The following is a 16,276-nucleotide window of genomic DNA, read 5'->3' as shown; positions in this document are numbered from 1 at the left end:
ATTCCTTTCAGTTAAATCTTGAAAATTTGTCTCTCTCTGTCTCTTATGCGTTTTGAATTCATGATTGCTATCCCCAAACTATATAAAATTATTTTATTTATTTGATGTCAATGTTTTACCTCTCTTATTGCTTTTCTTTTTCAATAGATTTAACTCAGTAATCTTTGATGTTGATTCTATTCTTTCTAGAGATCCTAAACTCTGTGATTTTAGTGGAAAATCAGCAATACATTATGTGTCACAAATAGAGAGCTTCAGAAAACAGCAGTTATTGGACATTTTAATGAATTCTATGCCAAAACCAGGTAAATATTTTTATTTCACTTTTGAAATTCTCTAACTATAAAAGCCCTACTAAAAAGAAAAAAAAAAGCCCTATTAGAAAACTTTCATTTTTTACATGTATTTGATGGATCCTCTTTAAAAAGTCAAGCTAAATGTATATATATGTGTAACTGAATCACTCTGTTGTACAGTAGACGTTAACACAACATTGTAAATAGATACTTCAATTAAATAAATTTAAAAAAAGAAATCAAGTGAATAGCTATTTATAGACCAGGGACTTTGTACAAGACCCAAAGTTAGGTACTCTGAGACAAGCAAAGAAGGCTAAGACATGGTCCAAACTTTTGAAAGTGTTCAGCACAGTCAGGGACACACCACATCAGTCAGAGGAGAAAGAGGTTGTTATAAACTTGAAAGGGGAAGAAGGACTTGCTGTGGTTCTCTAATGCTGGATAAAATAGAAAGGAAGTGAAAAGATGTGATATAGGCATGGAGAAAGCATCTGAGCAAGACAAAAAATAGCCACAGAAAAAAATGTGTAATGGAAAAAGTGCCACTGAGCCACGTGTGACTTTGTGAAAACTGCTTGACTTTATTGTCTGATTGGATTTTTGTTGGGAGCTTCTGGGCAGGGAACAAGGCTTTCCCCAGGAAAGTTTCATGGAAGAGGTAAGACTCAATCTGGTTCTAACAAAAAATCATGAGATTTGATTTTGTGGACAGAGGCATCATGTTGTAAGTGTGCATGGCTCATCCCAGGGGTGAACCGGAGACTAGAACCAATAGTTCACGTCAGGGAAAAGGAATACACAATGAAACTGAGTCCATCAAAGACTCCTTAAATGTCAGACTGAAGGACATAACTTTTTTTTTTCAATGAAATAGAGTCACTGACAAATTTTAAGACAGGGAATGATGAAAGCCATATTTTAGGAGAGGAAGAGACTCATGCCAAGCAAGCTCTATTAAGAAACTATAGAAGTACCCATGTGTGGTTGTAAGGATCAGGAAAAGAGACTTTGGACATGGCGTGTAGTGGGCCTGAGAGATGCTAGGTATGTGAGTTTAAGAGAATGTGAAAGAATTCACAGAATTTAGTGATGTAAAGTTGATGGAGGAGACATACAGACAAGGGTTGAGAGGCTTGAGTTAAACATGATTTCAAAGTTTCAGCCCTAGGAAGTGGGGAGGTACAAATACAATTAACAAAATAGTAGAACACTATGGCTTGGTGCAGATGTTGAAGGTAATGGGTTCTAAAACACTCATTTGATGAGAACTTGTGACCTTCAAAGTAGCAATTTTCTGTAGGCCAGGGTTTGTGGGAAAGGATTGGGTAAGATGGATCGATAGGTTTCTTTGCAAGTTCTCTACAAGGAGACTGTGAGGACCTGAGAGTAGGTGAGATCACTAAAGGATTGATGATGGTGAGAAAATTGCAGAGGCTGGGCAGAGAAGGTACACATGGACTGAGGCATAAGAAAGGAAGGAGGAGAATTAGGAGAGAATTGCAAGAAAGAAGGGGTGGGAAGCAGCATCAGATTGGAAAAGAGTTTACAAAGCAGATGTGATAAGAAAGTGAGGGTTTCAATGGTAGGATGGAAAAAGTAGAAAGGTTGCAAAGGTGAAGAAAGAAAATATGGTGAAGAAATGCAGGGTATGAGTAGAGATCACTCATTCAATTTTGTATCACTCATAAGATCAATGAAATAGGAAGAGATGCAAGAGGAAGAAGTTTTCATGCTAGAGCACATGCTTATCTGAAAAAGTCAAGATAACAGGAGAAGGATATGTAAGAGAACAGTGTCCCCCAGGAACTAACTGGGAATTTATTGTTTGGTGTTCAGAACTCTGTCAATTTAATGTGGCTTCAAGTGCTAGACAGGAATGGTGCTCCAGGCAGCTAAGCACTTTTGTCTTTGGCAACTATAGTGCAAATATAATTCCCAGCCCATTATTAGGGGTTACACTTAACAACATTGCCCCTTTTTAAAAAAACAAACAAAAATGCATTCATTCTGTGGACTCCTTTTGTCCTCACATCTTTTCCAGTGAAATTATGGCCCAAAGCTTCCTCAGGATCCCAGATCACTATTTCAAGAAAATCTTAAACAAAATGGAACTGATTTTTAGAACCTAGCGCTAGATGTTGCTGTGAAATTGCTGGAGATGCAGCTTATCAAAACACATTATTATGTTTCTTTTGGCAGAAAGATATGCTGAATCATTGCTTGACATTTGTCATGATACAAACTCTTCTCCAACTGATATGATGACAGTTACTAAAAATCAAAATATAATCTTGCAGAGCATCAGCAGCAGTGAGGTAAGATGCTCTAATCTTTAAATAGAAAAACTAACAGAAAAAGGGATAACCTACTGCATCTACATTTACTTCATTTATATCTACTTCATTTAAGTTGCTTGAATATTTATAACAAACATATATTACAATTATATATTTAAATGTGATTATAAGGAAATTTAAAGCACAATTAATCATAGCGCTTCATGAGTTTAATCTCAAGGCAGTAATTAGCTAGTCAATTCTGAGTCTCATACATTATGTGTGTATGTGTATACCACAGAATATTGTTGCAGCTGAATCCATGCTAAATAATAAAATGTAGCTTGTATTTATGCATGTTAATGTGAAAGAAGAGAAAATCATTATTCTGTTCATGTCGAATCCATCTCAGGATACCATAAAGGAGGTGCTTCCTCTTGGTTCTTGTCATTACCCCCTGCCCATGATGAATAACTTCACAAAGTATAGTAATAGTACTGGTAACAAATGTTACGACCCATAGAAAACGAAGAAATGATTTCTTAAATGTATAATAAACTGTTAACAGTGGTTACCTAAAAGGACCGAAATGGAGAAGAACTTTGCACTGTATACTCATTTGTGTTTTTTGAATTTTCATAAAATTTAATATAGTCCAAACAGTTAAAAATATTACTACTCTATAGGAATTCCCCGACTCTCTGGTGGTTAGGACTCAGTGTTTCCATGGCAGGGGTGGGAGTGGGAGCAAAGGTGGGGGCCCTGGGTTCAATCCCTGGTTGGGAAACTAAGATCCCACATGCTGCACAATGGTGACAATTTTTTAAAAATTACTACTCTATGTTTTATTGGTAAAAAGAATATGACCACAAATGTGTTTATTTTTACAAGTTAATGAGGTATGGACTATAATAGGCAGAAACAATATGAAGAGTTTTAGAGATAGTATAATAAGATCTTTTTGTACCTTTCTCTTTCCAAAAATAATTCTAAAACAAGAAAACAAAAACCAAAAATTTAAGTAAAAAAGTAGCCTGAAATAACTATGGATTCATAAGAACTTGTAAAAATAGTACAGAGAGTTCCTGTATAACCTTCACCAGCTTTCCTCAATGGGAATTATAACTGTAGCTGAATGTCTAAACTAGAAAATTGACATTAACCCAACAACACAATGAGCTAGACCACAGACCTTCCTTGGATTTCACTAGTTTTTACGTGCATTTCTTTTTCTTTCTTCTGTTTGTGTGTGCCTGTGTGCATTGTTCTATGACATTTTATCCCCTGAATCTTCAGTGGAGATACAAAACTGTTCTGTTACCACAAAGGAACCCCCTTACTACATTCTGAATTGCCATGGTCTCTCTGCTAACTCCAGGCAACCACTGATCTGTTCTTCATCCCTGTTATTTTATCACTTCAAGAATGTCATATAAATGACATTATCATACAAGCAAACTTTTAAGATTGGCTTTTTCTACTGAGCATAACACTCCTGAGATAGATCCAAGTTGTTCTATGTATCAATAGTTTCTTTATGTTGCTAAGTAGTATTCTATTACAATTTTATTTTGTCCCACAGTTTATTTAGCTGTTCATCTGTTGAAAGACATTTGGGTTACTTCCAGTTTGGGGCTATTACATATAAAGCTACCATGAACATCCATGTACAAATTTTTGTGTGCATTTATGTTTTTATTTCTCTAGGATATATGCCCAGGGATCCAATTAGTGGGTCATTTGATAAGTGTATGTTTAGTTTTTTTTTAAAGCTGCCCAACAATTTTCCAGAGTGGCTCTAACCATTTTGTATTCCCACCAGTAGTAAATGAGAGATCCAATGTCTCTGTACCCTTGGCGGCATTTGGTACTATCAGTATTTTTTATTTTAACCATTTAAAAATTTTTTTACCAAAATAGGTATATGATGATAGCTCATTGTGGTTTTAATTTGCATTTCCCTAATGAACAATGTTAAACCTTTTTAAAAAATGTATTTGCCATCAGCTATAATTATTCAAATATTTTGTCCATTTTCTGATTGAATTCTTTGTCTTCTTATTGTTGGGTTTAGAGAATTCTTTATATATTCTGGATGTGTAACTCACAAATATTTTCTGCTAGACAATGAGAAAAATTGGGTTTGCCTTTTTCACCTTTTTAACAGCTCTTTTACCAAACAAAAGTTTTTATTTTTGATGAAAATCAATTTATCCTTTTTTTTCCTTTGTGGGTCTTGATTTTTATATTATGTCTAAGAATACTTTCACTTGACCTAGGTCCTGGTTACAGGAGTGTGTTCAGTTTATAAAAATTCATGAATCTATTTAGTTTTGATATGTGCACATTCCTGAATGTATGCTATTCTTAAAAGTAAATATACACAATGGGATGAATGCATTTGAATCAGTTCTAATGAGGTAGATGGAGCTATAACCTATTATACAGAGTGAAGTAAGTCAGAAAGAGGAAGATAAATATCGTGTGCTAATGCATATATATGGAATCTAGAAAGAGGGTACCAAAGAATTTATTTGCAGGGCAGCAATGGAGAAACAGACATTGAGACCAGACTTATGGACATGGGGAGAGGGGAGGAGAGGGTGAGATGTATGGAGAGAGTAACGTGGAAACTTAAATTACCATATGTGAAGTAGATAGCCAATGGGAATTTGCTGTATGTCTCAGGAAACTCAAACAGGGGCTCTGGATCAACCTAGAGGGGTGGGATGGGGAGGGAGATGGGAGGAAGGTTCGAGAGGAGGGGATATATGTATACCTATGGCTGATTCATGTTGAAGGTTGACAGAAAACAACAAAATTCTGTAAAGCAATTATCCTTCAATTAAAAAATAAAATTTAAAAAAAGTAAATTAAAGGGCGGGAGTAAATGCCTTCAAATATCTGAGCAAAGAATATGGTTTTCAATCTAGGATTTTATATTCAGAAAACTATAAATCAAATATTAGAGTTAATAAAGACATTTTCAGACATGCAAATGAGCAAAGGTTTTACATTTCACACGCCTTTTAAGGAAGCTACTACGTACTCTATTAAAATACGAGGATAAGATAAAAATAGAAGGGAAAATTGGATCTGTGATTCAGGGGATGTGGGACCCAACACAAGAGAGGAGGATATTCTTGGTATAAAGCAGAAAGCAAGTGCCAGGGCTTCAACCCATGTATGAAGTCTAGAGAACAAAGAGCTCCAATTGCTGGGGAAAGGGAGAGGTGAGGAAGAACAGGATAATGGGGATTTCCAAGAAGAAGGTAGAACTGGTACATTATCTGATATATTTAACCATGTGGAGAGACCACTGGAGGTTGGGAAGATTTAAGATTTTTAAAAATGTAAGAAAATGAATTAAATATTAAATAAAATTGTGAATGAAATAAAAACAGGGATTTAGGGTTTATGTACAAAAAAAGTTATGCAAGAAAGAAAGTATAATCATACTACATTTCTATTGCATGCCTATAGTGCAATACATACAGTATACTACAATACTCAAATAATCATAATTTAAACTTCACCTATTGATTTTATAAGAAAAAGAGGGTGAATTTATTGGAAGGATGGGGACAGGATATAAGAATATTCAATTGTCAACTGCAATAATAAGGCAGAAGGTAATGTATCACTTTATCTTTTGGGGACAGGAGGTGGGGATTGTTTACCTTTTTTGCTGTTATCACCAGTAAAAAGATCCCAACCTACTCCCCTAAGAGGCTTGCTTGTTTTCGAAGTCACGAGTGAGCCAATACGTCAACAAGGAGAGAGGCGACTCTCCTTTCCCCGTTTCTTGCCCAGCCTAACATTTCATCTCCTTCCTCTGGCCAAGTTATTAATAGTAGATGAATAGAGCAGATGGGGCTTCCCAGGTGGCACTAGTGGTAAATAATCAGTCTGCCAATGCAGGAGACATAAGAGACATGGGTTTGACTCCTGGGTGAAGGAGATCCCCTGGAGGAGGGCACGGCAACCCACCCCAGTATTCTTGCCTGGAGAATCCCATGGATGGAGGAGCCTGGCGGGCTACAGTCCATGGGGTCACAAAGAGTTAGAAACAGCTGAAGGACTTAGCATGCATAGATGGCCATTATCACACCATTTAAGAGTACTTACCTACTTCCGGCCCATTTGCTAACTGTAAAGTCCACGTGTCCCACTCGCTCCCCTGTTCTCAGGACACACAGCTCCCATCAGGCTCCACAGGGAAGGCCCAACAGCACCCAAGACTCTCACCCAGGAATTGCCACCAAGAGAAGTGACTATGGTTAACTACTTTGCCAAGTAGCCTCTGTTCTTCTCAACTTGCAGGGAGGAGAAACAGTAACTACCCCAGTGATAGAACCTAGCTGATCTGACAGTCAAAGCTTTGGGACTTCCCTGAAGCTCCAGTGGTTAAGATCTGCCTTGCAATGCAGGCAACACAGGAGACGAGGGTTTGATTCCTGGGTCAGACATGGGTTTATTCCCCTGGAGGAGGGCAGGTTAACCCACTCCGCTATTCTTGCCCGGAGAATACCGTGGACAGAGGAGCCTGGCGGGCTTCAGTCCATAGGGTCACAAAGAGTCAGACATGACTAAAGTGACTTAACGCAGCACAGCACAGCACATAGAGCAGATCATAGGATCAGGATGAAAATGTCGGTCTCGGCCTTAAACCCTCATAGCTTCAAGTCCAGTGTACCTTACTTTTTCCTTTTTCTAATCCCACACAAACCTTGGCTCATAGACTAACCCCACCCGGACCACGGTACCCATTCTCTGACTTCATCCTCCTGAGTCTGTCCCCAAATTGGCTGCTCCAGAGATTTGCCAGATGAATGAGCTAAGGAATAGGTAAGATATCACTTTAGTAACTCAAGATACAGCAGGAGGGGACTTCCCTGGTGGTCCAGTGGTTAAGAATCTGCCTTCCAGTGCAATGGGCCTGGATTTGATCCCTGATCAGGGAGGTGGATCTCATATGCTCACCGCAGCCAAATAAATAAAAATAAAATAAATTTAAAAAGAAAGAAATTGATAAAAGAAAACACACTTACTTTTCATTTTTTTTTGTGGTATAGTTAGGAAACTTGCTTTTTTAAAAAAAAAAAAGACTAAAAATCCCTTTATATTTAGTTCATTTTTTACGCAGTTCTAAGATATTTTTTGAACTTTCACTCTATATTTTTCTTATTACGGTTGAAATAATTTTGAACTCATTTTTGAGGGAGAGATAGACTCTCACTATTGAATTTGTTTCTTTCTAGTGCTTTCTCTAAGGTTTAAATACTAATAATAAAAAACCCAAGGTCTTTCTTCACTTTTTTTGTTTGAATGAAAGCTTGCTTTATTTTTGGGTGATCTGCAATAGGTTTTTATAGCTTACAAATAAGCAGCTGCTTTGCTTGTAGGATTGCTCCTGAGAGGCTCTTCACGGCCTCTGCCAATCTTTTTTTCATCTAAGAAGAATCTTCTTTCCAAATTTAATTACGTATGATTTCTATGCCTCTTTTCTGTATGGTTGGCATTCTGTTGTTTGCAGATCAGAGTGCTATGCTGTCTAGTCTGCTGTCACCTCTTGCATTAGTGTGAATGGTTGATGGACTCCATTTATTTGGGATGTGCTATTCTAACATTTCTCTCCTTCACTCACGACTGCATTATTTCAATTTTCCTCCTTCACCCAGTGAAAGTGAAAGTCGCTCAGTCGTGTCCGACTCTTTGCGACCCCACGGAGTATACAGTCCATGGAATTCTCTAGGCCAGGATACAGGAGTGAGTAGCCTTTCCCTTCTCCAGGGGATCTTCCCAACCTAGGGATCGAACCCAGGTCTCCCACATTGCAGGTGGATTTTTCAGCTGAGCCACGAGGAAAGCCCATTAAAGTCATTCATATTTAAGATTCTAAAAGAAACAGAAAATTCTGAGCTGTGGCTGTTTTTGTCTTCATTTTCATGTTAATCTTCAAAGTAGGTATTATTCCCCACATCCTTTTTGTTTGTGATGCTTATGGTTTTTCAGTTTTTTTTTTACGGAAGAAGTTTATTGTCAGGAGTTTGTAGGGATCACACATCTTTTATTTTTTCCTGTGCAAAAATTATAAATTATGTTTGAGTATTCTTTCTCTTAATTTTCTCACTATTATTAATTTTCCTTCTGGTTCTTGTTGAGACTCTCTGTTTCAAATTTTTCACAGTAGCAAGAAAGCAGAGTGATTATGAATTCTGTAACCAGACTTCAGAGTCTGGGTGTGAATCCTGGCTCTACCATAGGCTTGCTAGGTGACCTTGGGTAAGTTACTTAACTCCTCTGAAGCTCCTGTATAAATGGAATAATAGTTCCTACCTTTAGAGTTTTTGTGAGGATTAAGTTAGCTAATATGTGGAAGGTTCAACAGTGTCTGGCACTGTATGGATAAATGCTAGTCATTGTTACGGGTTTTGCAGGTAGTTTGCCCATACTCCGCATCGTCCAACTTTTCCTAAAGGACCAACTAATGAATGAACTGAGCAGTTGAGACCAACTGCAAATTATTAATCAACACAGAAACTTGAAATGAGAACCAGTTATACATTTAACACTAAAAATTAGTGTTAATTAGTTTTATTCAGCACAAAAATTTCATTGAAACACTCTAATTATATGAAATGGAAGAAATATATTCTGAAGTCTCATAGAGTGTTCCAGACATGATATGAATAAAAATTATATATACTAAGAAGGAAACCTCAGTGGTCACTAAACATCTGAAATTATCTCCAACATTTCTGCTAACAAAAGCACGCACATTCAAACAATCAGATCACATATCACATTACTAAAAATGAAAATTGATAATTGATAAGGGAGAAGGTAGTGAAACAGACTTATGCACTGCTAGTGGAGAGTAAGTAGTAAGTGTAAATTTACTTTTAAAGCAACGTATGTAAAAAAATTCTTATATTCTTCAGATCAATAATTCCTTATAATTCCATATCTAAGAGTCTACTCTAAAGAGATAATACAAAATTGGCATATTACTTGTAAAGATGTTCACAGCTCCATGTGTGATAATGAAGAATTAAAAACTGCCTACTATGCATGATGGGGTTTATATCATAACACTTATGGGACTTACTAAACATCCTTATGACCCTCTGATAAAATTCCGTCAAAATGATATTTACTTAGTAAATTGCTATGTAATTTATACTTGTCATAAGTAAAAAAGCCAGATATGAAATGACATGATACAACTCCATTATTAAACACTTAGGAAAAAGAAAGAAAATATCCTCTGTGTGAACAGAGTTTGCTTTTTATTTGTAGGATTATAGGTGATTTCTTCTCCTGCTCTTTAAAGAACTGCTGTTCTGGTATTTCCATGCATTTTATAAAATAGTAATTCCCTACTGCTCATGCTTTGTAGTTGGATGGGAGGGAGAAGAAATTTGCCAGAGAGTGGTAGAGTTTTTGAAATGCGAAGAATAAGCAGTGAAATTGACAACAGTCTAAGATCAGGGCAAACCTGTCCAGGTGTCCCATCTGCCATTGACAACCAGGATGGTCTGAGGTAGGACCCCGAACCCATGCTGGGAGGTAGAGAATGCTTTACAAAGCATGTATTGATGTATAAAGTAAAATATGATAACTAAGCTATTATAATTGAACACCTTCCCCCAAGGGGAAGGGACAGTTAGGGAGTTTGGGATGCTCATGTACACACTACTATATTTAAAATGAATAACCAACAAGGATGTATTGTATAGCACATGAAACTCCGCTCAATGTCATATGCCAGCCTGGATGGGAGAGTGGCTTGAGGGAGAATGGATACATGTATATGTGTGGCTGAATCCCTTCCCTCTTCACCTGAAACTAGCACAACATTGTTAATTGGTTTTACCCCAATACAAAATAAAAAGTTAAAAAAAAATTGAACACCTGAAATATTTTAATGGTAGTGATGAGTCAAATGAACAAAGTGAAAAGATTCCCACACTCTCTTGGGAATTAGTGAATGAAATATCAGAGGCTTTATGATAGTCTGCTCGCTTGTCCGACAAGCATCTGCATTTAGAGCAAAGACTTTTTATCCAATAGTCTGCTTAAATAGATCGTTCATCTGTATCACAGAAGCCAGAATGCTAATTATAACATCCAGGTAGGATGGGATATTATAACTACTACTTGCATCTATCACTGTTGTAGCCGCTAAAAAGGGCAAAATCACCAGCAACAACTTCTAATGGAGGAACCTATCAACAACAATGCATTCTCATAGAAAACATTTCTTCTTTAGAGAGTCAGGAATACTTTTCATAAGTCAAGCTGATTGGTTTTTTTAAGTTAAGCTATTTTTCAACCATGTTTTTCAGCAGTTTGATCATTTTCTAGATCGTAAAAGGGAAGTTTGAGAAGTTGCATAACATGATTAGATCAGAAGGCTGTCATAGTGAAAACTTTAATCAGCTTTGCTGCCTCCTTTCAGTCTAAGGTTATATCTGCAGCTTCCATGTGGGGCAAGGATTTCCACCCTCACCATCTGTAAATGATGCCCCAGGGAGGCATTATGGAAAAGACCATGTTCCTTTGGGGTTGTTCACTGGCTGTGGCCAAAGGATTCTTTCCAGTTACCCACTCGGATGGAATTGGTGGCAGCTTAACAGCCTGAACACAGACGTGATAAAGTATAAAATATTGAATTTCTCTCTGTGTCTATGCAATTTCAGCTTTGATCTTCATCTTTGATTATGCAATTAATCACATCCACGTTTGTCTAAGCCTGGTGCTCTGGAGACAAATACTTTCCCATTATTTTAGTCCTGAATACTTTATCCGATTTAAAAGGAATCAGCAGTGTGAAACTTTAGCCTAGGAAAAAAAAAAATCAATATTCACCCTGTCAACCAAGTACTACACTGAACAACTGAGTTTCTATTTTATGATATTTCAGGAGTCTGACCAAGATGATGACTGCTCTCATTCCATATTGATTAGTGAAGAAGGAGATCCAAGTGGTGATGGACAAGACTGGCAACCCAGGACAGAAGGTATCCATCTTCTGTCCTTGATGTGTTTACAAAGACAATATTGATTATTTGGATTTCCCCCCTAATTTCAGTCATGTGCAGTGCAGAGGTTTGAAATCTCAGACAAGCATAGAGGGAAAGAGATCCTATCCTTTGGTCCATATTTGAATCAGTGAGTCTTGGCGAGCTATCCAGTCTCTCCTTTGTTCTACCCTACTCCAGCTCAATCTGCTGTTCTCATCTCCTTTCTTTTTTGTCTGGTAGCATCTTTTCCCTCACTTCTTTTCTCTCAGAATCTTCCAGCAGCTACAGTGATCTGTTCTCTGCCGTGCACGTGTGCATGCTAAGTCACTTTAGTTGTGTCCGACTCTTGGCGACGCTATGGACTGTAGGCCACCATGTCTATCCTATGGATTCTCCAGCAAGAATACTGGAGTGAGTATGTCATGCCCTCCTCCAGGGGAATCTTCCCAACCCAGGGATTGAAGCCACGTCTCTTATGTCTCCTGCCTTGGCAAGCAGGTTCTTTACCACTAGTGCTACCTGGGAAGCATTATTCTCTTCCAGGACCAAGCATTTCTCCATTAGCTGTCATCCCAGACCTCTTCCCTTGAGGCGGGAGTTGGGGGACTGAACAAAGAACTAAAGGCCCAAGTTGCACTCTTGTATTCTAGGAGGCCATAAATCTGGAATTTTCCAAAACAACACCCATTCCAAATGTGTCATCCTGTCCTATCCTTAAATGCCCTTGCATTGAACAGATCACAAGGTATTTACAGATTCTCACTGCAGAACATAGTCATCACAGCGATCACATTTGTCTGTCATCTACTCGCCTATAAACTTCTTAAATGAAACATTTATTTGAACTGCTCCGATCTCTTTTCTGGTAATTTTCCTACTTGCATTTCTAACACGCCAGGGAAGCTGCCCTCTTGGAGGTCTTTTTTCTCATCCCCATTAACCACCCTGAAGGCTGCAGCACTAGTTTAGCCACTGTCTCCTTTGACCACTTATGCAATGCTGCCCTCTTTTGGGGAGCCTCCCATCTTTCCCAAACTCACTCGGTACCTCCTTTCTCTTGGCTGAGGGCAGGGAAGAAATTATAAACACCATGAACCCTGAAAGACCTAATTAAAATAAACAAGTCCTGATCCCCTCCAAGTTGTCCTTGTGATCCGCCTTTGACTTTCAAAGACTTCAAATCTCAGTTCTCAGAAGCCCAGTTGTGTCCCAGTCACCTTCTAAGAGGTTAAGCACTGTGTTTATTCAGCTCAATTTAGAGATGACTTGCCATCTGAGGTGCTTATAGGAATCGAACCTGGTTCTCCTGAATCGTAGGCAAATTCTTTACCATCTGAGCCTCCGGGGAAACCCCTTCATATTAATAATACTTTTAAAATCAATTTGTATGTAATATTTTAGATTTTCATGTAGGAACCATAACACTTAGGCAGTATCTCAACTAAGTTCTTGCAGTTTTAAGCTTACATAACTTGAGTTATGCATTCTAAAGAAGAAATTATGCTTCTAAGTTTTCTTTTCATAGTTGATAAGTCTTCAGTAGAGCTAGTAACTCTTTCAAGTCACAAATTCTGAAATAAAAATGTTTGGGGAGTTATTGTGCATTGTATTCATCTTAAATAACAATAAATCTCTTTTTACATGCTTCTAACATAACCCAGGTTGTTAATGTTTAAGTGTTTGCACACTTTATAAAGACTTTATGCACATCCATGTGACTATTTGGTTGTAGATATGCACATTTAATCATTTAATTTATATCTGTTTGTTCATTGTATTATTCTTTTAAAAAGGAAGCTTCACTAACTAAAATATATATAAACTCTAATGTTTGGATCACTGCCCTGGTCTTTAACAGCTAAATATTCCAGCAACACACATTTGCTTTCTTATGGACTTTTACAGATGGTAATTTATAATATACAATTTGCCCCTCACCCCAATCCCTCATCCTTTTCCTTATTATAAAAATCTTCTTGTATTCCTTAATCAGCTATTTTCCCTGAACATATCAGATGCAAACCTTGTAGACTGGAAATTGAGCATGTGAAATTATTCTTTTCGTGAGTGAATGAGAACCTATTTTCTAAAATTACTAGGCTTAATTTAAAAAAAATACAGTGTATATCTATCAGGATTCTTATGTGCAAATAACAAAATCTGCTCTACTTGAGTGAAAAGAAAGGAAGTTTTAAAAGTTACTAGAAAAGTCCATGAAAGTGAAGTCGCTCAGTCGTGTCCCACTCTTCGTGACCACATGGACTATAGCCTACCAGGCTCCTCCGTCTATGGGATTTTCCAGGCAAGAGTACTGGAGTGGGTTGCCATTTCCTTCTCCACAGTCCATAGAAAAGTCCATTGACCATTGAAAAGCCAAAGGAGAAGAACAGATCCCAGGTTGGACTGTCGTAAAGAATTCTTGTAGCTACATCTCAAAACTGGTCAGATCACACTGCCTCAGCCACAACCAGCATACACAATGCTTCCACATTGACCTTAGACCCTCCCTCCACTGCTGACACCCATATCAGCAAAAGGATACCTCCATCTTATCTTCTCATGTAACTCCTGTGTATCCATCTCTCAAGTTAGCTTTCTGAAACCTAGTGGCAAAAAAGACTGGTAAATGTAGCTGTAAAAAATTCTGCTGAAAATCATGATTTAGGAAACTATCAAAAGGTAAAGAGATTATCAAAATATTTTGAACCTTGATTCCCATCCATTTAAACAAAGCAAGTGGAAAGCACAGAGAAGTAAGACTTTTCCGGAGAAAATAATTTTTCTTCATTGAATGAATTAGGCTAGGCCAATTAAGTTTTTGTTTTAAAAATTTAGCACTTGTATTAATAATTAATCATCATTTTCTGACTTTATGAATATCATTTGCCCCTTTTCTGCAAGAAAGTTTATGTTTCTGGTTGTGTTTAAATGATGCCTCTTAGTTTCTCTCTACTATAACATCTTCTGGTGGGGTTAATTTGCATCTTCTTACTGGAAAGATGCATTCAGATTGGAGCAAGTGTTTTATTTTCACTTGGATGAAGGTGAAAGAGGAAGTGCATCCTCTTTCCTGGACCACTCTTAGGTTCAGAGGCTCCTATGATCACTCACAGTATTCAAAAGACAAAACAGAGAATATATATGTTCCAAGATGATTTCAGTGTCAGAAGGTTTTGTAATATCCCTCTCCCCACCCTGTCATTTAGGACCAAATTTTTTTCCCCATTTAGGAACCATTAACTTTTCACAGTGTCTAAAAAGTCAGGAATTTCTTATACTTGCTATTGCATCTTAGCTCCTTGGTTTAAAAAAATAGAAATCAACCAATTAACAAATTTTTAGCTTATTAAATCTACTTAAAAACATCCTTGGTAAAAAAATAATCTAGGTTTATTAGCCCTCAATGATTCTAAAAGTACAGTCCTTGTTGAGAACATGTTCACAAGAATATACTGCCTAGTTTTCCAACTTCTATAGCAAAGTCTAACTGTGCCTAGTCTTACAGAGCATCCTTTTCACTGACAATTGAGTTATTAGGAATGTATGCTGTATGTTTTTCTTACTCTAACATGTCAGCTAGGTGTTTGCCCTCAAGGATGACTACAAAAATGGTATGAAAGACATCCATCTGCCTTTCATTTCAAAAGTGGCCATGAGCCCTCACACAACCTCATGTCTATCAGTTTTTTTCATCTCTAAAATGAAGGGTTTGGGTCCGATGACCACTAAGTTCCTCCCAGCTCTATAATCCCAAGCCTGTCATTTTGTGTTACATAATGTGGTGATAGGATACTTGAAAAGTTAAAAAGAAAATCCACTATTCCAAGGGAACTTCATTTTTAGAGATTGAAAAAAAAAAAAACCCCACAAAATGCCTTTTGGTAATATTTACTTTTTTAAAATGCACCACTCTTATAAATAACACAAACATAAACATTTCATATTAAAAACGCTTTCCTTATGGTGGTTCCTATATATTTGACAAAATATGCAGTGTCCTTTAAAAATGATAAAAACTTTCACTGATACGCTGCTGGTGATTAAGCTTCCCAGGTAGTGCCAGTGGTAAAGAACCCGCCTGCCAATGCAGGAGACCTAAGAGACGCAGGTTCGATCCCTGGGTCAGAAAGATTCCCTGGAGGAGGACATGGCAACCCACTCCAGTATTCTTGCCTAGAGAATCCCATGGACAGAGGAGCCTGGTGGGTTATAGCCCATAGGGTCACAGAGAGTCAGACGTGACTGAAGCAACATAGCATGCACACACTGATGATAGCTATTAAGTAACTTTCCCAAGGTCACCCCAGAAATGGCAGAGGAGGGATGGAGACCCAGATCTCTCTGATTCATGACCTGCTCAAATCTTCTCTACTATACTTGGATCAACGGAGCTGATTAAAACCATGGCTCCTCCAGCATCCACAGACTGAATGAATGGCTCTGACAGATAGATAGATAAGCTGAATACTGGGACAAGCCCTACATCTTCCTGGAAGGATATGCCTCCATGTTCTACACACACATCGCACACTTCTTTCACAGTGCTTATCTGGCTGTGCTCTTTGCTTTCTTATTTATAGTCTCTGCTAAGGCCACGGCTGTACCTTCTTTGTTTCTTTATACTTAGCACAAAGAGTTACACTTGGCATATACTTGGTAAAAGTTTGTTGAA

General features: G+C 37.6%; 1 protein-coding gene across 5 annotated transcripts in view; it reads left to right on the top strand.

Moving 5' to 3' along the window:
• Window positions 1-259: 259 nt before the first annotated feature.
• MAP3K19 (mitogen-activated protein kinase kinase kinase 19) overlaps window positions 260-16,276 on the top strand; it is a 38,820-nt gene continuing 22,803 nt past the window's right edge. For 2 of the 5 annotated variants that reach the window (XM_043487943.1, XM_043487941.1), the window contains exons 1-3: window positions 260-305; window positions 2,499-2,614; window positions 11,505-11,601. In XM_043487943.1, the coding sequence (XP_043343878.1) occupies window positions 284-305; window positions 2,499-2,614; window positions 11,505-11,601 (235 nt within the window). In that variant the 5' untranslated portion in view covers window positions 260-283. The remainder of the gene's footprint in view (window positions 306-2,498; window positions 2,615-11,504; window positions 11,602-16,276) is intronic. The other 3 variants (XM_043487940.1, XM_043487939.1, XM_043487944.1) reach the window with 2 other exon arrangements.

This window comes from Cervus canadensis, chromosome 15 (genome assembly GCF_019320065.1).
Source record: "Cervus canadensis isolate Bull #8, Minnesota chromosome 15, ASM1932006v1, whole genome shotgun sequence".
In the NCBI taxonomy this organism is placed as follows: domain Eukaryota; kingdom Metazoa; phylum Chordata; class Mammalia; order Artiodactyla; family Cervidae; genus Cervus; species Cervus canadensis.
This window is presented reverse-complemented; position numbering and strand designations above follow the sequence as displayed.